The sequence below is a fragment of the Anguilla rostrata genome, chromosome 7 (genome assembly GCF_018555375.3).
Source record: "Anguilla rostrata isolate EN2019 chromosome 7, ASM1855537v3, whole genome shotgun sequence".
In the NCBI taxonomy this organism is placed as follows: Eukaryota; Metazoa; Chordata; class Actinopteri; order Anguilliformes; family Anguillidae; genus Anguilla; species Anguilla rostrata.
This window is the reverse complement of record NC_057939.1, coordinates 8146934-8172180: the sequence shown is the minus strand read 5'-3', so window position 1 is coordinate 8172180 and position 25247 is coordinate 8146934. Positions and strand designations below refer to the sequence as shown.

Here is a 25247-nt window from a genome sequence, read left to right as displayed (position 1 = left end):
TCTGTTTATAACAGTCGATTGAGAAAAAAAAAAAAGCACAGATGATTTAGATCGTGTTAAATTCCTCTTGCAGGCTGTGTAGGCCGGACAAGGCCGGACAAGCCTCTGTAGGCTGGATTTAAGGATTAAGCCTAGTCTTGGATTAAAAAAAACATTTCCCCAATGTACACTAGGTATCCACTGAAAGAGGAAACGTAGTCTTGGACTAGGCTTAATCCGTGTCTGGGGAAACCAGCCGATGTGTGTATTTAGTGTTAGCGTGCACGCGGTGCGCTCACTGTATTTGGTCTTCGTTTGCACCGAGCAGTTTTCGGGGCACTTGTCGGTGACCAGCGTGGGGCTGAAGAGGTTGGGACAGCACTGCAGCTTCAGGCAGACCTTCCGGCAGAAGTCCCCCACCTGGTCCGACGTCCGCACGATCTTGATGGTGGAGCGGTACGTCTTCCCTTTGTACCTGAGGAGAGACGACGGCCGGTGGCTGAGACGCGTTCGTTCGTTCGTTCGTTCGTTCATTCGTCTCCCGCGGCGACGCCACGCGCTTCTGCTCCGAAAATTCCGCGGCTAATCAGATCTATTTGAACAATTCCGTTTTTGTCACGGCGCCAAGTTATGTTTACTCGGCCATTGAAAACCGTCACAGAAATGCGGACGTCCTAAAACGCGACTCGGAAACGGCCATGCTCTCTTTGTGCCATTCACACTGCTCACAATGGACACATTTTACTCTGCAGGCTGGTGCAACTGAGTCTGAGCAGAAATAGGAAACGGGCCTTATCAGTGCTTTAGTTCCAGCACCAGTTTGAGTCACATGGGGGGGGGGGGAAGTAAAATGCGAGGGAGGTGAAAGCATCACACAGGGCAGGCTTTCTTTCCATGTACACAGCCCGCACACACACTCTGTGTGCAGAGAACACTGGCGGCCAGCGGAGGCCACGAACGAACGTCTTCACTCCCGCTAAATCTACAGCTGAACTGCAGCTTTGTTTAAGCGGGCTTCTGCAGAGGCCGGTGTCCACAGCTCCGCTCGCTCCGTATTTACAGTTTGCTTTCCTGGCGCAAACATCGCCACTGCCCAAAATTCCGCTCGCGCTAAATCTGCCCTTTTCAAACTGCAAGAACCCGGACTCCTGTGCAAGCCCCTGCTCACATGATATCTATCTTTAGCGTACCTAACATCACATGAACGTTTTTATTTTACTGCTTTTTAAACAGGATCTTTTAAATACTGCTTGCACATTTAATACATTTATTTAAATATTTACTTAGACATAATTTATGTCCTGCGCGCAATTTCGGAGTAAACAAACTAGCTCAGAGTCTCATTCATCAAGCGTGACTATCATCTCACAGTAAGCCGGACGAACCTGAAGCGATATTTCACGGGAAAATTCTTGACGTACGCCCTCGCACCCACACCCTTCACTGTAGACACTTCGCCACTTTACGGAAAGTGTAATGAGGCTGGAGCTCTGAGGCCCAGACGTGTCTCTCGCACAGCTGCATGCTCAAGTGGGCGACACTCGCAATCTTCCGTCAGCATGCGGAGCGAGTCTCTAATGGCTGTACATTAATGCGCAAGTGCTTGAGCACTGTAATCACGCGGTAGTTATGACAACCTGACAAGATCTTTTTTAAACGCGCAAGGTAGCGACAGGCAGCGCTGATCTGGTAAGTTGATCCAGATCAGATTTTTGAAGAAAAAAAAAAAAAAGATTCTACTCTGGACTATGTTTGATGCGGTCGTGGAGAAAAAAAACTTTGACGTCTTTTTGATGTTTGACGTCTACTGAGTCCAGTTTGACGTCAATGGTGACAAACCTGTGGCAGACCAGTTCTTTAGGGCAAGTGGTGGGAGGACCTACTTGGCTTTCAGAGTTTCCTCTTGGAAGTTCCACGTGGGGTCCTCCACCAGCTGAAGCTCCCTCAGGACCCGGCCGGGCTTGTAGGCCGCGTTGATGAGCATGCTGAGGACCTGTGGGGGCACAGCACGTCCGCGTCACACACGGGGCGCGGCACACTTCCGGGGAAGTCCAAAAATAGGGGGTTCAAACAACTGTGCAGCTTTGACTGTAGCACGCTCACACCGATTCTGTGCTAATGCAGTCCAACGAGGGGCCTAGAGAACGTGACCAAGACCGATCTAGAGGTTCTGGTTTTATTGATCTGCTTAACTTGTTTTGGCCTTGTTTTAAAATTCCGTGGGAAAACACTGTCGGAAGCATTCATTTGAACTCAACTCAATTGAAACTCAACACTGCTTTTCAACAGCTGACCCAAGACAAAGACAGAAACAGCAATTCAGCGACCTACTTCCAGTGTGGTAAAAAGATTTTATCTTCCAGCTACACTTGACAAACAATTAACATAATAGTAGGCTTCATCGTTCAGATCACCACTCTCAGAATTCACGCTGATGAATTTGGCTGAGCCTTGCTACAGTGTGAAAGACAGAAACCGAGAGAGACACACATTGTTGAGGTGGGAGTACTGGGAGGATTTTGGCAGTAATATTGGAGGGAGGATTTGATTTTTTTTTAAAAATACAAATAAATATAGAAATGGATAAACTGCAGGAGAGTTAGAGAGGATGCAAGGTATACACAGACAGTAGACAGTATATGTCAGACATCTGGAGAAAGCTTCTGTGTCCATGTGTTAATGGAAACAAGCAACTCTACTGTATCAATATGCCAAAGACTGGTGTACTTGAGACTGAATATTCTGGCCAAGTCTGTGTGTAAAAGAGAAAAATGCCAAAAGACAGTTGAGGCTTCTCAGCCACTACCTCTTGCTATTACAGTACCGGCAAACACACACACACACACACACACACACACACACACACACCCTGCCCCCAATTCAACACCAATTTTACACCACCACACAGAAACCTTTTTTCCGCTGAACCGAATTTCCATCTTCCTTTGAAATTAGTCAGGGATTATATCTGCAATTCTCATTTTACTGAACGCTTTCTGTGACAGGACTAAAGCTTCAGGACCCCAAAAGGTTCACAACAATCGCAACGGTGGCAATCTTCCATCATTTGCGCCCTAATGATAGGTGCTCAGCACTGCCACTTGAACGGTGTGCTCACATATGCAACATCTGCTTCAAAGGGAACTTTGAAGCAAACGTGACCACCAACCCCCCCCCCCCCCCCCCCCACCATGCTTCAGAAAATATACGGGGAGAAAAAAAAAACAACTTCACTTCAGCCATATTGAAGTGTACACTGTGAATAAAATAATGCATAAATTCAATAAATAACAAATAGATGGCCACTCATTGACTTTTCCCTCCAGCTCTTCCTGACCTTCTCTCTCCAACTGTTTTGCTACCTTTCCTCGATTCTGAACTTCAGAGAAGGATTTTCTCTGTTATTAGCGGATGCCTGCTGGTGCTCCATTTGATAATGCACTCTGATGTACTACTGAAGGGAAGTTCTATGTATTTGCTCAGCTGAAAATTACTGGCTGCATGTGGCATGTTTTAAGTAGCATGCCTACAGTTAGCATGTTAGGATATTACACAGCGCTGCAGATTTGAGTAAAGGATCACTTCAAATTAATGAATCTCAAAGGTCGGGCTCTAATGAAAGGGAGAACCATATAGCTTTTCCATTTATGTCTGTGAACTCTGCACTATGGTCCTGTGGCACTGGCACCACTCATGTCACGGGTGAAGAACCTAGGAGATACAAGCACTTCAGAAATGAGGGTTGTTCAGCACTCTGCAAGTACATGTATATGGATACCGATTTACAAATGCAAATATTTCTGCCGTGAAGCGAAATCTGTAGTCCTGCACAGTGCTTGCACAGACACAGAGAAGCCACAATCATAAACTACAATCCTTGCTTATATACTTCGCAGTAACTTTCAACGATATGCAGCCAGCATATTATGTAAAGAGAAACTCCTCCAGGTGCATCCTAGCATTGTGCTGTGCAGTATGGATTTCTTGCACAACAGAGGGCAGCATGTCAAAGTTGTTGGCTTCTCATCGACTGTCCAGCGGACATCCACAGGTGTTGCCCAGGGCGCGTCTTCACATACCCCAATGAGCTAAGAGGCTACAGTAACACAACTGCTGATTGGCTGTAAAATATGCAGGTGACATGGCTCCAACTTTGAAGGACCGGAGGAAATTTACAACTGTGGCACGGAAAACATCTTAATAATTTCCTGAGAACAGAAAATTCAGATGAACAAATGTACTGTGCGTAATCTAGACTGAGGCAGCCCAATATTGCCCCCCCCAACTTTCTCAACACAGTTTGCACCTGTGGGGGCAGTGTGATACAAGGGTTAGAGAACAAGATTAAGAACCCAAGGCTGTAGGTTCACCTTCCACCTGGGGTCTTGCTATTGTGTTCAAAATACTTTGCTCAAACTGCTTCAGTAAGATATCCCGCTGTATAAATAGATTGAGCGTCTAAATGTGTGATCAGAGCAAGTTGCTCTGGATTAGCGTGTCTGCTAAATCCCACATGTGATGTAGTAAAAGCATCATGACCTTTTCATCTGTAGACAGATGTGGCAGTCTGCCAAGAAGCAACAAAACAAAGCAACACAAGCATCCTCGGTATTCCTCTTGGAGTTTGAAGGCAATGTTGAATCCACCTTTCAACTGCACACGTAAAAAAATGACTAAATATTTGCGATCCGTGCTTGCCGAGCTTTGGTGAAAAATGGCCCAGATCGGCTCATAAATTACAGTGGCAAAACATTTTTTTTTCTGATGGTAATAAAAGCAAATGAACTATAAGAGTGCATTATTATATTTAAATTATGTTTCTGTATTAGTTTTATAGAAACGTGTTTCTATATAAAAAATAATAATCATGCAAATGTAATCAGAATCTATTTGTCCAGTCAAAAAAGGCTGTCTCTTCCAGATACCTGAGACAGAATGTGAGATTCCTGTGGTTCAGCCCTAAAGAGCAGGACGGCTTTATCCAGTCAATAAGGCGCATCAATAGAATGGAATAACACTGACATGATTTTTCAAAAGGACTGAAAAAGGCCTTTAAAAGTATGAGCGCTTGTCACTAGGGTGGTACCCTATAGGCACATAAAATGGTACTCTTAGCCAGCAATACATAATTCATTTTTCCCTTTTTTTCCCTTGTAAAAGGTACTTATTAGTGCCCGAACAGAACATTATTGTACCTTCAGGGCACATTTGCGTAATTTGTTCCCGGAAGTACAAAAATGTACCCTTCGCCATACCTTTATTTCTGTGAGTGTCCCTTACCATTCACAACAACCGATAAAACAGCACTCCCCAACAATGAGTCTGTCAAGAGAGTCCTGTCAGTTCTAGAGAAAACAGAACGCACTTCAGTGGGGATTTTCACCTGAGGAACTGTGACCTTCCCTTCTGTGTGGACGTGCCTCTCTGATGAACAGTGGGGGGAATTCCCTGTTTTTTTTTTTAATTCAGTGGTAGGAAGCACCTCTTTGGGAAAAAAACACACACACTTCCTTGTTTGCAAAGTGGTGGTACGTACCTCTTTAAGGACCAGCGTGCACTTGCCGGGCCCCACGGCCTGAGGTAGCTCGGCGATCCTGCCCTTGTTCAGGTAAGGCCCGGAGAAACAGCGGTGGTTCACAAAAATCTGCGAGCAGCAGTACTTCCCGTTCTGAGAGCCTGGAGAGGTAGACCGCAGATCGAAGGGAGTCAGAAGAGAACTCAATAACCCACACAAAGGCAGAGTTAACATCTTTTTTTTGAAAGCAATGTTTCAGTGAACACTTCTCATTTTTCATTCAGTTTTTAAAGGTCAGCACGAACAGCATTCTCAGCAGTCACCCCCCCCCCCCCCACCCCCAGGAATGGATAGTGTTTCTTACAGCTCCTGGTGTAAGTGGTCATTGTATGGCTTTGACTATTCATTAGAGGGTAGATAAACATGAATCGGCGGTTCTGAACTTTGGAAACGTTGTGAAGCTTCTGAAGAACAAAGGCCTCAAGGAACCAGCCAGGGAGACTTTGTGCTGGAAGAACTAGAGGTGATTTATAATCCATTCTAGAGTAATATCTCAGCAATGATCTTTACATACAGTAGTTGATCCTTCTTGCACACTAAGCCATAGAAATAGGAGCATCAAGCTCAGAAAATAATTGATGCATTTGAACACTGGATACTGAAAAAATAATATTTTGAGGCAAGCGTGACGAGTCAGTAAAACACATAAATTTTGCAATATTTATTAGATATAGATTTATTTATGACCATACCTTGCTCCAACCCAACGGTTGTACAGAGGTTTTGAGGTATATTCTCTATGGGTTGTGGGAGAACCAACCTGTGACATACAAAACAGAAATCCATAAGTCTGCCAATCAATCATCACCCATCCATTCAGAGATGCTTTCTGGGCCTCAGTTTGCTGCATAACATTAAAGAACCAAATGTATTGATTTAGTAGAATACATTTTTTCTGTGGTTTCAAAAAAAAAAAAACTCTTCTTTTCCAGGTTTCAATTCTCGCATTTTTGTTCCCCAATTATTATTATTATGCTATTATCCCCAGTTACGGTATGCATGTAAAGGCAATAAAGCTTGAAATTGAATGCGTGTGAGAGGGAGGGAGAGGGAGGGGGGGGGAGTGGGTGGTGGCAGCTAGGCAGTAAGCTCAGATTCATAAGGAGCACTTAAATCCAGTCAAGGGGCCTTGAGTCCTATGTAGAGACTCCTGTGTTGAGTCCTCCTCTTTTCTCTTTTCTCTCCCAGCCAATAGGGCCAAAGACCTGATGATGCTACATCAGAGGGCAATTAAAAGCCAGAATTTAATTCTGTCTATCGCATGACTAATAATAATAATAATGACGATTTTTAAAAGACACGGGGTTTTAAAACCGCTTTGTGCACATGCCGCATCTGACGGTTATTCGCTAAGCTTTGTTCGTGAGTTTTTTGTCTTGCATTGTGATTCTACAGCATAATTATGTGATTTTACTGCATTCTAAAGCATGGAATGCCCAATTACATTTTAGAGTTTAGAAAATATGTTTTTTCACTGTATGATCACCTTAAAACAAAGCAATTAGAGCTGTGGCATGTTTAAATTATAAAGATTAGCATAATCCAAAGTTTTTCATCTTATGTCTTTGAATTTTTTTTTTGCAAAGGTTAAAGGTTGAAAAGTTATAAAGCTCTGACAAACAAAACAGTGACAAAATTGAACAAGCACGTATATAAATGCAGAAAACGTGAACGTTGAAATAAAAAAATATGAGATTCACAGAGGGAGGCGGGGGAACGACGAGAACAAACTCACTGTTTCTCTGGCTGCACCACTGCGATCTTCTTCTGTTTCTGGCCTGAAACACACGATACACAAACAGATTCACACAGCGAAGACACAGAAAACACGCCGCACACCTTTCACAAAAACCAGCTAGCACTAGGCGAGCATCTCCCACACAACCTTTTCTGTTGTGCTTTGCTGCAGTATCACGACACAGCCAGAGGCAACCTCTCCGTGGTGTGGAGATGTGCTCTTCCACTGGACGAGGAAGAGAAAAGTTACTGTTTATGCTGATTTACCTTTAGGTTTGATCATTAGACGCACAAAAAAATTCAATTTATAAGAAATTTTATTTTCCTGTTTCTTGGTCTTGTCGGATCAGAAAACCTTTTGTTGGACTGAATCCAAAAAAAAAAAAAAGACACTACACTCTCAAAAGAGATGTGTTAATATCCAGCACACTTTTTGTGTTACTACTTTTTTTTTGGTCCTTTCAACACATTTTGTGTCAAATTTACCACTTTTTGTTACACAATTTTTGTGTAAAAATTTTTTCTAACAAACTATGCTTAAAGTAACACAAAATGTGTTGAAAATGTCCTCTTAACACGTCCGTGGCAGTGTGTTTAAGAAAACGATATGTTACACATTGTTTTTAACACACATCTGTTTTGAGAGCGTAAGCGTAGCACCGGCTGAGCCGCTTATACCCGTGAGCTAACAGACCACATTCGGCTGACTCGACGGGCAAGATCGCAGCAGTCCTTCCGCAGAGCGCCGGTTTGACGCCCCTGGGGACAAAGCGGTAACGGTTTCGCGTCCTCATCTCACTCTCTCCCTTTGTTTGCCGTTTAAGTTTCTCTCCCTTTTTTTGTGCTTTTTTTTGTGACTTCTGAAAGGCCGCCGAGGTCGTGCGCGTGTTCGCGCTTGTCGCGGCTAAACAAACTAAACCGGGGGAGGGAAATGGAGGGAACCCACACGCCGTCGACCCCGGAACCCCAGCCTGAACGGGGCCTGAAGGCCTAACGGCTCGTGCGAGAGACGTTTCCTACAGACTTGGGCGAGTCCTTTTTTTTTAGCTCAGCTTGTGGCAGAGCAGACGCCCAGCCCCTTTTAATTTTTGTTTTTCCTTCGAAAGGCGTACAGTACGCCGCACCTCGCACTTAGTTTTTCACACTCACTGTTTCCTAAGTATAGCGTTCGTTGCATCTTCCAGCCCCCAGCCAGGCTGACCTTACGCGCGTTGTTTGGTTAGGTAAAAAGCGGTGGGTTACAACCCATGATGCCGTCCATGACAGACCGCGCTATTGAGATCTGCGCACGTCTACCCGCATCTGGCTGCAGGCTAAGACCTCGCTAGTCGGAGAAGGCCTCCTGGCTCACGGCAGCCGAACAACAAGGAAGTAAATCTGCCATTTTATCTTCGCCGATTCTCCCCTTTCCGCAGCTCCTGCCTGTCTGCAGACATAATTCACCGCCAACACAAAGACCGTTTTCATTCACTGCGCGGGATCAACAACAGCACATGATGTCTCCTTTTCCCTCCCAACAGACGGATAACGTTCTTATAACGCTGCCGAAACGCTCGGTGTCAGTTCGGCGTTCTGGCGTGACAGGGATATAAAATGTCATCACTTCGTCGTTTTATCCTATTAGACGTTTGTGTGAAACTTTGTCATAATTGGCATATGAGCTCTTGAGTTACGGCCAAAAACGTGTTTTGTGAGGTCACAGTGACCTTGACCTTTGACCACCAAAATGTAATCAGTTCATCCTTGAGTCCAAGTGGACGTTTGTGCCAAATTCAAAGAAATTCCCTCAAGGCGTTCCTGAGATATCGCGTTCACGACCATCGGGACGGACGGACGGACGGAAGGACGGACAACCGGGAAAACATAATGCCTCCGGCCACGGCTGTACCGTCGCGGTGGCATTAAAAAAAAAGCCCTCTCAGTCTCACCACAAAATAACTTTCCTGTGACCCCAGCGCGACTCGCCCCAAACCGCCACACAGACCGGCAGAGAGAGAGAACCGTGCCCAGTGCCCCAAGTTGATAATCCGCCATTTGTTTAGCCAGGCCCCTTTTTTTCCCTCCGCGATACGATATAAAATTCATTCATTCAGCTCGTGTTTGTTGAAATGCATGTTTTCCCACAATAGGCTCTGACAGAGAGCAACAAAGGCCTAATCTTCCTCAGGCTTTTCTCCCTTTCCCTCGGCCGACTCCGCGTCATGAATAAACCAACAGGCACAGCTGCAGTTCTATTAACTATCACTTTTCACACTGTACTCCCTTGCACAAGGCTATTTAAAACGCCATTATTTTGATCCGGCACCCACTCATTTGCATAACAGTCACACCCCTCGTCGCACAACCAGAGATACCCATTGCTAAGGTGTGTAACAAAAGCTGAGGAATTCAGAAACAATACTTCTAAATCCCAAACAACATTTCACAGGGGTGCTGCATGAGACCTGCAATAAAATCATAAATTACAGAAGAAGAAAAAAACATTTTGAGCCTCAGCTACACATACTGTATGTAACCGCAATAAAGTTTAACTTAAGCAGCAGATGAACGCATATTGAACGCTTTTTAGCACAACAGGTTCACAGCACCGAGAGGACAATAAACTGTCAAAGTATTAAAACGTCCAACAAAGTAATAGATAATAAAATATTTTAGCGTTGCTGGGCGACATTTTAATTTATTGCTGCACTGTCTCATACACCATATTTAGACAGACATGATAAGGGACAACAGGCATGAGCATTGCGCTTGTATTCCACTCATGCACCTGATTAAGTGGTAAATGATTGGCTGCAATTAATTGAATGATTGCTTGAGACACAGCTCTAAATAGAGGGCTCGAACCCTGCATGTTTGAGGACTGAGAGATAACAACCAGAGGTTTTTCAGGGTCCTTAATTTGGCAGCATAAGTTAAAACTCTTCAACTTATTTACACTTTCACACAGACGTTCCAGAGATACCCGTTAATGCAGCAGAGACTACCTGTGAAAATTAGGTGAGTAAATTCCAGCAAAGGAATTACCTTTGTGTTCTCACCCATCTTTGAACCATCAAAACCATCAGAACATTTCCATGTTTCCATGGTATCATCATAGACTACCACTATCATACAATGCTTAATAAATTTAACCAAGGCTGTATAGAGGTTAGCCTGCACACTTGCAAATTTGCAGTAGACATAATATTTTCAGAGCATAAAAATAGTTTTCAGTTGGGCATGGTGAGTGTATGGCCATGCTTAAACTTTTAAAAGTACAGTATTACAGATATTCACACAAAGCATCTAAACAACTATACTTCCTGGGGGGGGGGGGTGTAATTTTGCTTGGTGTTAAAAAGAATGTGTAGAATTTGATCTGTATGTTTCGGTTCACAGCCGTGGCTACGCCGCGTTCGGATGAAGCTGTAAAACCAGGCCAGGCGGCGGCGGTTGGTGACAGGATACGCACACACAGGCCGGTGGGGCGGAGTCAGCTGGTATCCGTTCGCCTCGCACCACCCCACTGGGAAGATCTCCATAGACTCCACATCCACCACAATCTCAGGGAGCTGCTTTGCCAAACCTGCAAGGGAGAGAAGGGGGGGGGGGAGAGGGGGAGGGAGAGAGAGAGAGAAAGAGAGAGAAATAGGCAGAGAGAGAGAGGCGAGTGAGACAGAAAGAGAGGGGGAGAGAGAGAGAGAATGAGAGAGGGGGAGAGAGAGATAGAGGGAGAGAAAGGGACAGAGAGAAGCAGAGGCGAGATAGAGAGAGAGTCAGAGAAAGAGAGAGGGGGGAGATAGATAGAGAGAGAGAGAGAGAGAGGCATTAGGATATTGTCCTCCCAGCAGGACCAGCATCACTGCCATGCCAGCTTTTTAAATATATATCCCCAGCTCCCAAATAATTCCGGCCTTGACTCAAATCACGCTTCAATATTTTCAGCTCAAATCCAAATAATTCAATAATTCAGCTCAAATTAACTGCGTAAATATAGTAGCGTGAATTCACCGTTTACCCTCACGCATATGCAGAGGCAACAAAAAATGTTCCTGGGAATAAAAAATGCATTACAGAATACATGCTCTCAGAAACATTAATAAATAACATGCTCCAACAGATTCTATATACCATCATGTAACAGTACTTATACTTCAATGAAACATAGAATAGAGGGAACGTGAAATAACCCTGTGTCCCCGCTCCCTACTCCCACATCCCACGCTTTTCTTCTCTAATTAGGTACGGACTGTTATAGAATGCTTTATGGTTTTATATGGATGCTTGCTGTATGAGCCTATGGTTTGCATTATGGTTCTAAGGCTGGCATAATTGAAGTTGTATTTAGTTGTATTTTAATTATATTGCACATAAACTCGTGGGTCCGGGAATGTTGTTAGCCAGTCCAGGCAGGGCTTGCTGACATAACTCAGGTGGATGTACTTATGGTCCCTTACACTGTAAATTGCTGTGTACACACAACCATCCCACCCCCCCCCCCAATGTGACACGGACATGGTCTGTGCTCTTGGCCGATTCGGCTTCTGACAGCGCAGCTCTTAGCAATGGAGCTCGAATCTGAATAATGTAAAGCGAAGTTTACGATCACTGAACTGAACCCAGTTATGAAATTAGCTCTTGCTAATTTGTACAGCAGCAAACGTAAGGAGGTCATGCTCCGATTTGAAAGTGTTACATTCACGGCTGCCGGCATGGTCCACGCCAGCTGAGTCTGAGGTGCAGTCCTCTAATGCGCTCGCTTCAAAGCTCAGGCAAGAGGACTGCAGAGCGAAAGTGAACTGGGTTTGGCACTAAGTACGTTGGAAGGGAACACGTGTTCGACCGCCAACCGACGGAGGATCTCTATGAATTCCTTAACCAGTAATACCCTGTGTCTTAACCTGCAGCATGCATTTTTAACCAGAGTAGCTTCCAATAGGTGGCACAGGACAGCGGCTAGGCTTTTAAGCGCTAAGACTTGCGTATATGTGACACGCGCATGACACACAGCTTCAGTGTTTAGCTGTGGAAACTGCTCTCATAATGGTTGCCGTGGTTGCCGAGTTTCTCATTTCCTTGACTGGCCAGAGGCCTCATGCGGGAGCTGATTGGTGCAGAGCGCAGACACCTTTTCTCTGCAGCGGGTCCTAAGGCCTCCGCTATCTGTGACGCCCTCCCAGAAGACAGACGGCTAAAAGGACTGCGCGCTTCTTCCACGCGGCGGTTACTCTGCGCTCAGAGACCCGCTCAGCTCCACCCAGAGATGACTCTATAAATGCAGATGAGTGATGTGGTTTGACACCCTCCTCTTGTCGACACGTCCCCCCCTCCCCGCCACTTCCTGTTTCATCTCCCCATGCCGCTCTTAGCCTCCCCCCCGGCCCCCGCTCTGTCAGCGCTAACAACTGCGGGGGTGGGCCGTCTCCAGCGCCAAACGCGCCCCCTCATATAATTCAGCCCGTCGTCCTCCAGCTGCGCCCACCTTCTCGTCGCCCAGTCCCACAATGCACCTTGCTCCACAAATGCCCACTTGGCTTATACGGCCATGGCTGAGTACTGCGCAGGGATCATAACAGTAACTCTTACAGTCAAATATACAAATATCAATATGTTAGGCACCAGCCTCTCCCCGTGCTCGTAAAAATAGGACCCCCCCCCCCCCCGTTCCACGCTTCTTCGAAACCGCGAGGCTGAACAAAGCCGGGAATCCCCCCTTATCGCCACCGTTACCACCGACACCGAAAGGCCAGGCGCCTAGACAGGGGGGAAGCGAAAGAGGGCTTAATCGAATCTGGCTGGGCGTGACGCACGGTACCAGTGACTCCTACACAGGCGCCGGGAACAAAACCCATTCATGGGCAAGGAGAGAAGTCCCTTAAAATCACGGAACTCAGACTGTAAATTAGCTCAAGTTAAAGGTCAGCCATTGCTGGTGATGAAACTATTCATAAGGCCTTGCTATGACAAAGGCCCTGTGACTTAACGGGGAACATAACTCCGCCTGAAATGATCATAAAGAAGCTTTCCAGAGCCAGATCTGAGCACCGAGCTCGCGCAGCACACGTCCAAGGTTTATTTTTTACGACAGCATTAAAGATATTACGGCCCTGTCTTTTTTTAAAGAGGGCATATAAAGGGTCTATTCTGTAGCACAACACGAGACAAAATGGCTGAAGTGCAGCTAACATTCATCCAGCGATCCTGTTATGAAGGCTATAAACATGTTTATTTTGAGGTGGTTTCACACAAAAAAAAAAAGAAAAACATTGAGATGACTCAAGCGTCAGCTGAGGGCCATGAGTAATGTGGGCACGGTGGCAGGCTCGTCCGCTCTCCTCAGCAGAGGCAGAGAGAAAAACACAGACGCAGAAAAATGAGACCTACAGTAATACTCTGCTGTTATGACCCCACATTATACAGTTTGTTAGCCAACGGCACTGGGAAAAAAAGAAATAAAAATAAGAACATGTTTTACATTCTAGGCATGAGTTTTCCCACAGTGTCTTGTGAGATAGAGGGCATACACCATGATATTCTGGGGCAATCTCACGGGGGACCGAATGCTTGGATCACTCGGACGCAAGCTATCAAACGTGGCGGACAGGGAGGCCTCACCTTCTAGGGTTAGCACCAGCATATTCTGGGGCATTCTCATGGGGGAACAAATGCTTGGATCACTCGACGAGCACGAACATGGCGGACGGACTCACCTTCGAGGTTAGCACAGATATTCTGGGCATTCTCATGAGGACTGAAGCTGACATCAGACACGAGCATGAACAGGCGACGGAGGAGGCCTCACCTTCCAGGGTTAGCCACATCAGCCTTCCCCTCACTCGTCTGACCGCGGCCACACAGATCTCCGAGGGCTTCATGGGGTTCACCACCTCCAGCCACACACCCTCGCTGAAGCCCCGACTGCTGGATGTCTGCACACGCGAAAAAAAAAAACAACACACAAAAGATAAAGCTCTACGGGCAAACTTATCAATGGCTGGACACACACGCGCATATACCCCCCTCCCAACACACAGACACACGCACAAACACACAAAAGATAAACCTCTAGACAAACGTATCAAAGACTGGACGCACACGCATACGCATACACACACCCCCACCCCCTCCTAACACACGGACACACGCACTGACACACCAAAGATAAACCAAACTTATCAATGGGTGATAATGGCCAACACACAAACACACACACAAAACATGCGCACACACAAATGCAAACCAGCACAAAAAGAAAAAGGAAAAAAAAAAAACGCCAGAGACAAAAAGAAAAATGCAAATCTTCCCCAGGAACTAATCCGAAGCCGGGCGTAATCTTTATGTCATAATCTCCGTGTGGGGGAAAAAAAAAAACAATCATAGCCATCCAAAGACATATTCATTCATACACCAGCCGGAGCAATTTGATTTGTGAGATGGGCTGTAGTTTAAATGTCATTCTTCGAATGCGCCGGCAGACTGTGCCGAGGAGAACGCGGGGACTGGTCTGTTTCCCTGTAAGCGGCGCTGGGACCGTAATGCAGTGTGGCGCATTAGTCATCCTCAGAGTTAAAATGCCCCATCAACGCAGTAAATCACGTTAAGTGAATGAAACAATCAATGCGGAGTGCCCCGGGGACAGGGGGGAGACGGCCCTTCTCACCGGCCCCGCTGTTTGGCGGTAATGCGCCGGGACTTGTTTCTCTCGACAGATGTAATCTGGGGCCTCCTTTTTTTTTTCATAACATCAGATTAAACGTCAAACTGGTCGTGACAAAGTTACGGGGCGGTCAGCAGAAAAAAAAACGGCCGCGGCTGGGCTCCCCGCTCAGCAAAGAGGAGCGGACGCCGGATTATGAGACCAGACACCAGCGACCCCCCCCCCACCCGTTATTACAGAGGCTAGAGCCTTCTCTCGCGCAGACTAAAGGAATACGTACGCATCGAGACGTTCGAGAAAAGAACTGTTTTGGACTCCGTCGTATTTTAAAAAAAGGCTGAAACAGCATTTGCTGGTTCAATAAACCCCTTTTGACTCGGGAAAGTCGTGTTCGAAAACGATTCCGTTCTCAAGTATGCGTCTGCGTGAGCTCCGGGGCACATGGATCCCATTTTGTGAATAGCTTCTCCTCCACTCGTGAGAACATATTTTGAATGGAAATGGTATTTATGTACTTTGACGTGACAGTTATGGGACATAACACGCGTGCGTCACCTAGCACGGCTGTGCTTTCACAGAAAGAAAACCTTAGTTCCCCGGCTCCTGGTGCAGAGTGACTGGCAATATAAATTTAAACGCACATTTAGAAGCGATTCACATGAGTGTATTTTGGTGTTTGGCTGTTTATTACGAGCTGAAATAGTTAGTGGCAGCTTCCTGCTTCCTGGTGGCCTAAGGCCTTGAGAACAATCAACCAGCGGTTTTTCAGATCAAAAGATCAAAGTCCCGTGCTGGGTGAGCAATGCTGTCATTAATTGTCAGACCGAAGGCAATGGTGCATTTTATTAAAGCACACAAAAAAAAAAAAAACATCCATTACTATTTATAATATCGATAAATCAAAACTCAAGAACATTTCTAGTGAGAAAAGGCTATTCAGTCCATCAAAAGGAATCATTTTGCCTACAGTATAATTCATCTACTGCTCGTCTGTAACACCCCAAAGAGTAGAATGTACATAACACAATGCCTGTTCAGGACGCTGAGGTGTGTAGAGGGAACGGGAGCCAATCAGGACTCAGTACAGTGCTTTCATCACATCATCCTCACAGTCACTGCCCAATCGTCAGCGAGGATGCCATCCCCGAAAAAAATTTCCTTACGTTTGGGAAACAGGCATCAGGGGCGGCCTCTGTGCCACTCTGCTTCAGATAATCTGCCCAATCAAAGTCCTGGCTCTGGTAACCTGATACAGGAGAAAGAGAGAGAGCCAGGGAAGATGGAGGGAGGAGAGAGAGAGAGTTTACTTAGCAGTTTCAGGCTTGCCACACAGTAAAATGTCCAGTGTTAATTCAACTCTGATAGTGTTAATTCAACTGTTAATAAACAGATAACACTTGGTCCCATATTCTAGAGTGTTATCTGTTAAGAGTTGAATTACCACTGTCAAGAGTTGAATTAACACTGGACATTTTACTGTGTACAGCAAAGGGCAGCTATTGGGCACGGGATGAGGTCTTACCTTTGGGGCGCTCAAGGCTCACCCCATTTTTAAGGCACCACTGGGTGGGCAGGATGCCAGGGGACTCAGCGTGGCACACCACAGAGTAGGGCACGGCCTCAGGGGTGAGGTCATCCACGGTCACCTGGAAGTAGTTCTCATTGTAGACCTGGAGTGCCAACAGATGCCAACGTCAATAGGCAGATACTCCTCCAAAAGCCATACAGCACAGAAGAGATAAAATTCAGACGAGGAACACGTATAGTATGTTTTGGACAATATGCATTTTGGTTTATTCAGAGACAAAAAATCTCTGAAATGCATTACTTTTGTAAGTAAATAAATAATAGGTTAATAAGAAATAAAAATAAGGGAATCTCAGTATGCCTGTTGTACGGGCATTGAAAGACAGGGGAGGCTCTGAGATACAGCAGAGTTTGAAAGCAGCACAAATTATGTGATAAATGGACTGTTTTACAACCAAGAGGGATAAGCGGGCACACCCACACACACACACACACACACACACTCGCACACGCGTGCACACACACACACACACAGTCGCCACTGAACGCACAGCACATGCAGGAATAACTGCATTTCATATCATAACTGAACAGTCCTGAAATGGCATGAGATGTATGAAGCACACATTAAAAAGATTAAAAGAGGAAACCCAATAGAACCAATGGACAGTTAAGAGGAAGAGAAGGGAAGAGAGGAGAGGAGAGAGGGATAGACTGCAGCATGAACAGACAGGCAGCGAGAAGGAAAGAAGATGAAAGAGAGTGTTCAAGACATCTTAGATAAAAGATACATGCTGTTTCTCGGCGCTGGAGTAGAGACAGGTGGGGTATAAGGGGCGTAACTGGTTGAGGCCTGTCAGCTGGTTGGAGAGTTGGGTTGGGCGCGGGGGGGAGGGGAGGGGGGTGGGGGTTGGTCGATAATTATAACTTCCTGCAATGACTTGCTTTCTGAGACACCTGACCATGGGAGCCATTTAATTTCACAAACGTGTCCTGGTCTTAATTATGCCATCAGCATGGCACACTTCAAATCCCTGACTGGCGGTAAACGGGCGGAGGGTTAAACCAATCACAACGCCCATGGCACTGAGGGGGCCGTCAGTCCCCCCCAAACAAAGACTATGTGCAGTAAACAGCTCACTTCAACCTTTGGGGAAACTCACACCCCCCAGATCTGACAAGCCAAAACAAACTGACGCAAAGTAGTAACAGGTATTCAACAATTCTTTTAGGAAAAAAATCTAAGAGAAGTTTTTACACAGAAAATTTAAAATGGCGTTATGAAAGAACAACACTAGAACATATACTGAGTATTACGTTCTGTGAACGTGGACACATACAGAATACAGAATACAGATGGTTCTCTTTCTGCACATTGCTAGCATGTATTCTCAGTCAGGTATTTTCATGATACGCAATCTGGGAATTCCCTGTTAAATATCTTTTTAGGGGCGGTCTGTTGCATAAGATGTGTTCCAGTTATTGTGTGTGAATGGGCCCACATGTCTGGGACAAGTCCTTTTTGTGAATGACTAACCAAATTCAATTAAGCTTACAAAAGAGATCAGTAGACATCTTCTCCAGAATCAACCCTGAAGGTGTGTGTTTTTCTAATATAAAATATTTTTATAAGAGCATCATGGCACATCATGGTACTACACACTCTTTTCCTTTAAGAAAAGGAAAACTAGAACCATATAAATATGGATTAATAATCTTAACAAAAACAGAAGCACGTTATTAAATGATTTCACAGTGTGCAAAGAGATCAATTCAAGCAAGTATTGCGCAAGCCTGTCAACAGAAAGAATCCATAACAACTAGAGGGTTCTTAAGCAAATTTACAATGGCCTAAGACATTCAAACAAACACTGCACAGCTTTTTCCACAAAAGTCAAACACACCAACAGAGACGAGCTTTCTTATGAAGCGAGGAACAGACCACCCGACCTTTCGTCAAAACGTGAAGCTATTCCAGAAGGGAGGAGGTGACAAAGAACACGGTGACGGTTGATCACACCAAACAGGAAGCTTTGTAAACAGCGCAATGCAAACTGCTTTCCTGTGGATATCTACGTGTTCTCCACAGCCAGTTAATCTATGCGCCACGGGCCCGTCTCGCCGTTAATGGGCAGCGACCGGTAGGAGACACGCGAAACAATGAGCACACCCTGAAAAAGCGGCGAACGCCACAGGTGACAGGAAATGCACTGGAGGCGCTGTTAGCAGGAACCCGTACGACTGGAAGAATGCGCCACCAGGAATTTTTCCACAGAATCGAAACTGCAACTCGGGCTGATTCTTATTGCACAATTATCTACTGGCTCTGCTCCAAGGTCGAGGTCACGTGATGCGGGGGAGAGGGGGAGCAGTTTTTTCGAGGGACAGTTCTTCAGTTAAAAACTAAGAGCGAGGTGGGACAGGAATAAAGCCAAAGGTCTGTAGCTGAGGGGCGCAAGCAGCAGCAAAGGAATAATGATTTCAGGGAATCTTGTGCATGTGTGGGTGTGTGTTTGTATGCGTGTGTGTATGTGTGCGTGCGTGTTTTTGTGGGTGTGTGTGTGTGGGTGTGTGCGTCTTTGTATGCGTGTGTGTATGTGTGTGTGCGTGTTTTTGTGGGTGTGTGTGTGTGTGGGTGTGTACGTGTATATGTGCCTGTGCATTTGTGTGTGTGTGCGCGTGTCTTCAGGATCCCTGAACCACAGAGTTTAATGAGGTCCGTGGTGAGTTGTGCTTGGTCAGCCATTTTTGTATAGGCTACTCTCTGAAAATCACTATCCAGCCATATAAACCCAAACAAACCCTGTTTCTGTCCAATAACTGGTCACATACTGGAGACTGTCTTGCTTTGGACCTACTCTGACACACCATGAAACAGTTCCAGCATGCTTGGTTTGATTTGGCCTGATGTTTGGGCCAGCTCGGCTCACCTGGGTCACGGACACGGGGCAGATGTGGAACGGTTCCTGGGGTGACACCATCTCCAGCTTCATCCCCGTCCGGAAGGCGTGTTCGCGCAGGTCTGCGTGATCCTGAATGACACGGAGCGATGAGTCAGCGTAACGCACACACTTGGCCGTTTATCCAGTCACACACATCAGAGCACACGCAAACATACACAAAACAGAAACACTAACGCAAATGCACACACAAAAGCACACTCAAACACTCCAACATACACACAACCGAAATACAAACGCAAATGCACACACAAAAGCACACTCAAACACCAAAACATACACACAACAAATACAAACGCAAATGCACACACAAAAGCACACTCAAACACTCCAACATACACACAACATGAAATGCCAAAAAACACTCAATATCACACACACACAAAGCTGCCACACAAAGCACTCAAACACTCCAACATACACACAACCGAAATACAAATGCAAATGCACACACAAATGCACATGCAAACACGCACACACACTGGTGCACTGGTAACTCGTGTTTGGACTACAGTGAAGTACAGACCACACAAAGAATGCAGAGCCTGCATCGAGAGCTTGAACACAGCTTCAAAACGATTACCATACTCTATGTTACCATTCAAAGAAATCACACAGAAGCATAGTACTGCTTGGCTACACTGTAATAAACAGGGCAGAGTGTAATCCATCCAAAACAGGACGTCAATGCGGATCGCGCACGCGGGCGCTAAGCAGCCAGAGGGCCCCGGAGGTCACAACTCGATCACCGAGTTCCACCAGTTAAACGAGCGTGACCCCCCCCTCCAGCGCCAAGTTCAGACGAGCGAAACGTTATCTGGTCCGACCGGCCCGCACCCCGAGTGAAACAGAAAGGATCCGGATCCGAGCGTGACGCCGCGGTCTCCCGTGGCGACGAACGAGCGCGCAGAACGCCAGGAAAATCCTTTTTTACCCTCACGCCCTCTGAATCTCATTTTCAATAGAGGGACGGCCGGGCGTGTCTTATTGTTTGATCAACATTTGACTAGCAGGGCTCTGCTTTCTAATAAGTATCAACTATCCAACCTTGAACGCCCACAAAATGAGTAGGCATAATTAGCCGATGTCTGAGTGTTGGAATATTAATCAGCTCTGGCGTGCTGGAGTAGGTCTGACTCACAGCAGTGTTCGACCGTCTCCAGTGCTGCCATTCTGCGTCTTAAGCTAAAGGGTCAAATGAAGAAGAGGCAGAAGTTTAACCAATTTAGCAGCTTGCAGTGCGACCAGCAGTCAAGTCAAGCTTTGTGCAAAAGATCTGCTGTGAAAGGCCGTTTCTGAGTCTCTGTGCCAATGAAAGGTAGAATGCCTTGATCCCAGGAAGCTGCTCATCTGAGTGAATCACTGAAAGAACGGTGGGTTGTGTGAGGCAGTTGTGTGAGGGAAAGGATTATGTGAATTTCAGCTGTTTCCATCAGTCTTAATCCACATTTAGACAGCCTAATTACGCATTTCTCTTAACTCTCAACAAAAACCACCCTATATTTTTCACGGACACAATAGCTGTTTCGATTAGCCATTTCGCGTGAAGCTGTGAATTGAAAATTCACATAAATCTATAATGATGGAAACGTGAGCACCGCTCTCTCCCAAACATTCCTCCTTCTCTTTCTCTCTCCCTCTGCTCCAAATCTCTTCATTCTGAAGTGAAATCCTCGTGTTGTTGGGAAAATCTGTGATCCCGCCTCTTGCCCTGCTCGCAAGCGGACATGACAGCACTGCCGTCAGTAATTGATTACCATGCCGACAAGTCGTTCCCACTTACAGTAGGTCACATGGTCAGGAAGTGGCCTACGGTGAACACGAGTGTGAACTGGCAGGGGGAAACGCTGGGAGGAAATCTATGGTCATAGACCATAAAAAGCTCTTCAGAAAAAAGGCCAGACCATACAATCACCTTTTAAACTTGTGTTTGGGAAGCAAAAGAAAAACAGTCATCAGTTGATCAGGGGTCGAAAGGCCAATTTGAGGCATTAATGGACAATGGACCACAAAAAATGGCCTGATCTATTTAATTTACAAGAATGCATTTCAACAGGCTTCCCTCACTATAGAAAGAACATTCCAGGTCAGGCATTTTAAATGTAGGCAAGAGAAAAAATGCATATGAACCTCAGATTAATTAAGGACTTCCATGCAAGCATATTTGTAAATTCATCAACTAGGCACTTGGGTCCCAATCAATCAAGGGTATGAATCAAATGAAAAAGTATATCTTTCCATAGTTTCCCATTTTCTCTTTTGCCTTTCATGTATTAACATAGCCAAAAGGACAGAGGTTGAAAGTCAAAGCCTTTTCATCCCATTTCATTGCCATGGAGAGCAATATTTAAATAGAGTCTACCCTTTCAAAATAATACGAGTCTCTCAGAAGCCCAGGGTAAGCTCACACGTTTCACTCTCCTATCGGCATGGAGACCGGAATCATGAGGCCGGGGGGGGGCGGAGTCTCTGTGCAGCCCCGGCGACAGGCCCCGCCCCCCCCAGCCCTCATTACAGACCAGCCGAGGCCCTGCTCCAATGAGAGGACACGTGTACGAACGAGCCGCAGATACGTTTTGCCGGCTGAGCGCGCTTGCTCTCCGTAACGTCCGCGAGCGGACGACGGGCGAAATGAAAACCCACTTCAATCTGTCCCTGCGAATAAAAATAGTTTTTCAAAATGCCACTGGCGAGCACCGCGTAGTGAGAGCATTAATCACACGGCAGCTCGATATAGTTGATGTTCGCTGCTGCAGCACGGGGGTGAAATATGTATTTATTGCTGAGTCGCGGGGTGACTGGCGGGGTCTGTGTTGCCATAGCCCGCAGGGAACAGCATCTCTTCTCTAAATGTCCAATTTAACAACCCAGGAGCCTTTGCAATGCGAGAAACGAGAGAGTCGCCACGGCGACGGAAAGAAAGGCCGACCTGGGCCGGTCAGTGTGCACTTAGTTACTGTACACAGCTCCGAGTCCAACGGAAATTGTTTCACATGATACTGTCAGACCTCTTCAACTAATAATGCTCAGCGAGCCTGAAAGCCTTTCTCAGCACTGGCTCACTCTCAGCTCTTCACTTGAGAACTAGTCAGTCGGCCATGACGGTATCAAACGCTATCAACCCCAGCAGTGGATGCACAAGATGTCAATTACCTTCAGTAGCATGAACAGTAATGCAAAATGTGTCATAAAGCAGTACACTGACAGGATGCTCACACGATTAACAGGAGAAACCATATTAGAATCTGTTATTAGAACCTACTGTAAGCAGTTAGCACAGCGCACAGCATTTATAACTGTGTAGCGTAATGGTTAGGGAAGTGGGCTTGTCACAGGTTCAATTCCCCACTGCCATTGTTACCCCTTGGCCATTGTTCCCTTGAGCAAGGTTCCTACTCAGGACTGCTTCAGTACCGTATCCAGCAGTATAAACAAACTGTATGTAAAACTAGTCTGTGTAAATCCCTCAGTACCAGAGTGTCAGCTAAATGGAGAAATGGAATCTGGTTAAAATAAAGATGGCAGTTTTTCACTGGCTAATAATGAGCTTTTTTACTGTCTTACACGGACATTTTCTTTCGATTGGGAATTCATGGTGCTTCAGGAAGAAGAGAAAGGCAGGACTTATGATCAGACCTGGCTTGAGATGAACCGTGCCAACAAAAACATATCAACAGACAAAACGGTTTTGAGGAATCTTCCACTGAAGAGTGCTTCGGCGTGATTAATTGATGTTTACCTATGTGGTGCGTGTGTGGGGGTGGTGCCCATGCTCCAGTTCTGAACCGAAACCAGCAAACAGAGTGGGGAAAAACCACCGTTCCAGCCTAAATTTGTAATATGCAGATGCATATTACCGAGCGTGCTCGCCACTCAGCACACCAACGCTGGACCACAAAGGTAGGAGGCTCCGCCCCCGCAGGGCCCATGGAGGGGGGGGCGAGAGGAAAAAAACAAACAGAGGAAGAACCGCAGATTCACCTGAAATTATAACACGACACGCGACAACAGGCACGGCACCAACGGCAGAGCCGGCGTGAATCACGTGACGCGAGGGGCGGGGTTTTCCCTGGAGCCAACATGGACGACAGCCGCTGCCGTGTCACGGTTGCCGGACAACGCACGAGCAACGCTGAGAGGGGTAACAATCCATCAGCGAGGCGGAGTCATCAGTCTGGATTCGTGAAACGCTTCAATCGATGTACAAAAAGCCACTCATCAAGGAGAAACGCAGCTGATATTGATCCGCCATCGATTCAAAAGTAACTTTGCGTTATTATCTTGCAGAAGCAAAGGCAGAGTTTATTTGCTTCGTCTTTGTCATATCATTTCAGACAGATTGATGAAAGAGGCATTGTTCACTTACATTTTGAAATGAACATTTAGGACGGCAAATTTCTTCCACAGACTGTCCTCCTGAGACCCAACAGAAACGTCACCTGACATGCTATTGTCGTCCATGTATGTAAAATATTTTCGAAAATACTGAAAATATTTTGCTGAGATGCTGTTTAGGTTTCAGCAAAGTAGAATATGTGGTTCTTGAGAATAAGAGCAGAGACTCATGTCCCTTACAGGGGACAAAAATGAACTGCCGGGTCTTAGGAGGATTATACAGTGCATATGTGTGTGTGTGTGTGTGTGTGGGTTTGTGTGCGTACTTGATGTGCATTTTTTTCTAAACTCAGGGCTACCCAATCATGTTCCTGGAGATCTGCCATCCTGTAAGTTCTCATTTCAACCCTAATTTGGCACACCTGATTGTATTAATTAGGTGCTCAACAAGATCGCTAGCTGTTGAATGGTGTACTTTGTTAGGGTAGGAGTGAAAACCTACAGGAAGGCATGTCTCCAGGAACAAGACTGGGCAGCCCTTGTCTTAACCGTTTATGTCTTTCCATTCAACAGTAATGCAGAGTTAATAGGTCCATCTCATACCCAGACCCAGCCTGTGCAGTTGGTGGGACACGCTCACCTTGAAAATCTCCAAGGGGAGGGGGTGCTTCTCCGCCTCTGCCCTGGCCCTGTCCAGGGCCTCCCGCCACTCGGGGGCGCTCTTCAAACTCTGCAGCTCTGGAGGGGAAGAAGGGAAAGGACATCACGCCAGGAAGTAGTGCGAATAAGGAAGAGTACTGGAACCTGGGCCACGTTTCAAAGTCAATTGAGCCCTTAGTAAATCAGACTTTGTGTTTTGGCACAATGTCAAGCAATGTTGATCCGGAGCCAAAGTGAGAGTTTCGAGGAATTCATAACAAGTGCAGAATTCAGGATACACCACTCTGTCATAATTAACCGGGTGCCCTGTACTTTACCTGTGAATGACATGGCTACGGTACACTCACAAGAAAGCTGTGTACCGTAGCCATGATCAAATCATTGATGGTAATCTAGACAGGTATCAGCTGACAGGAGGGCCTATACTGACATCATCGCAACTTGGTAGCCAATCAAGGATTCAGTACACGTTCAGCCAGAAACGCTTTGTGCATTCCCCATCTGGGAGGGTAATTGAGTTGTCTCTTATTCTCAAGTTTACAGCTCACGATACCACACCGCACGCCCAAATAGCATTCCTATACGCTTCAGAGTGACATCTCTTCATATTGGGAACAATGTCACCTATTTAGGAAGCTGCTCCGACACAGATATTGCACTGACTTCACTCAAAAGTGTCCATTGGTACGTTTCAGGAGCAAAATCTTAGCAGTAGGGTTTAAATCCCGGCCCCTGCTCTTCCTTTCGCGGGAAGTACGCTAAAGACCGCAAATAAACGCGTTCCCGCTTCCTCGTTCCGCGGCGCGGTCGTCAACGCCGCCGGCTTTCCTGAACGTGC

General features: G+C 46.1%; 1 protein-coding gene across 3 annotated transcripts in view; it reads right to left on the bottom strand.

Annotated features, from left to right (window-relative positions):
• Positions 1–25247, bottom strand: part of sfmbt2 (Scm like with four mbt domains 2) — a 69045-nt gene that overhangs the window by 8037 nt on the left and 35761 nt on the right. For all 3 annotated transcript variants that reach the window (XM_064342617.1, XM_064342619.1, XM_064342618.1), the window contains 11 exons: positions 24390–24487; positions 19385–19486; positions 16450–16597; positions 16091–16173; positions 14073–14199; positions 10743–10856; positions 7290–7332; positions 6247–6314; positions 5516–5655; positions 1863–1972; positions 279–454 (listed from right to left, as the gene is read on the bottom strand). In XM_064342617.1, the coding sequence (XP_064198687.1) occupies positions 279–454; positions 1863–1972; positions 5516–5655; positions 6247–6314; positions 7290–7332; positions 10743–10856; positions 14073–14199; positions 16091–16173; positions 16450–16597; positions 19385–19486; positions 24390–24487 (1209 nt within the window). The remainder of the gene's footprint in view (positions 1–278; positions 455–1862; positions 1973–5515; positions 5656–6246; positions 6315–7289; positions 7333–10742; positions 10857–14072; positions 14200–16090; positions 16174–16449; positions 16598–19384; positions 19487–24389; positions 24488–25247) is intronic.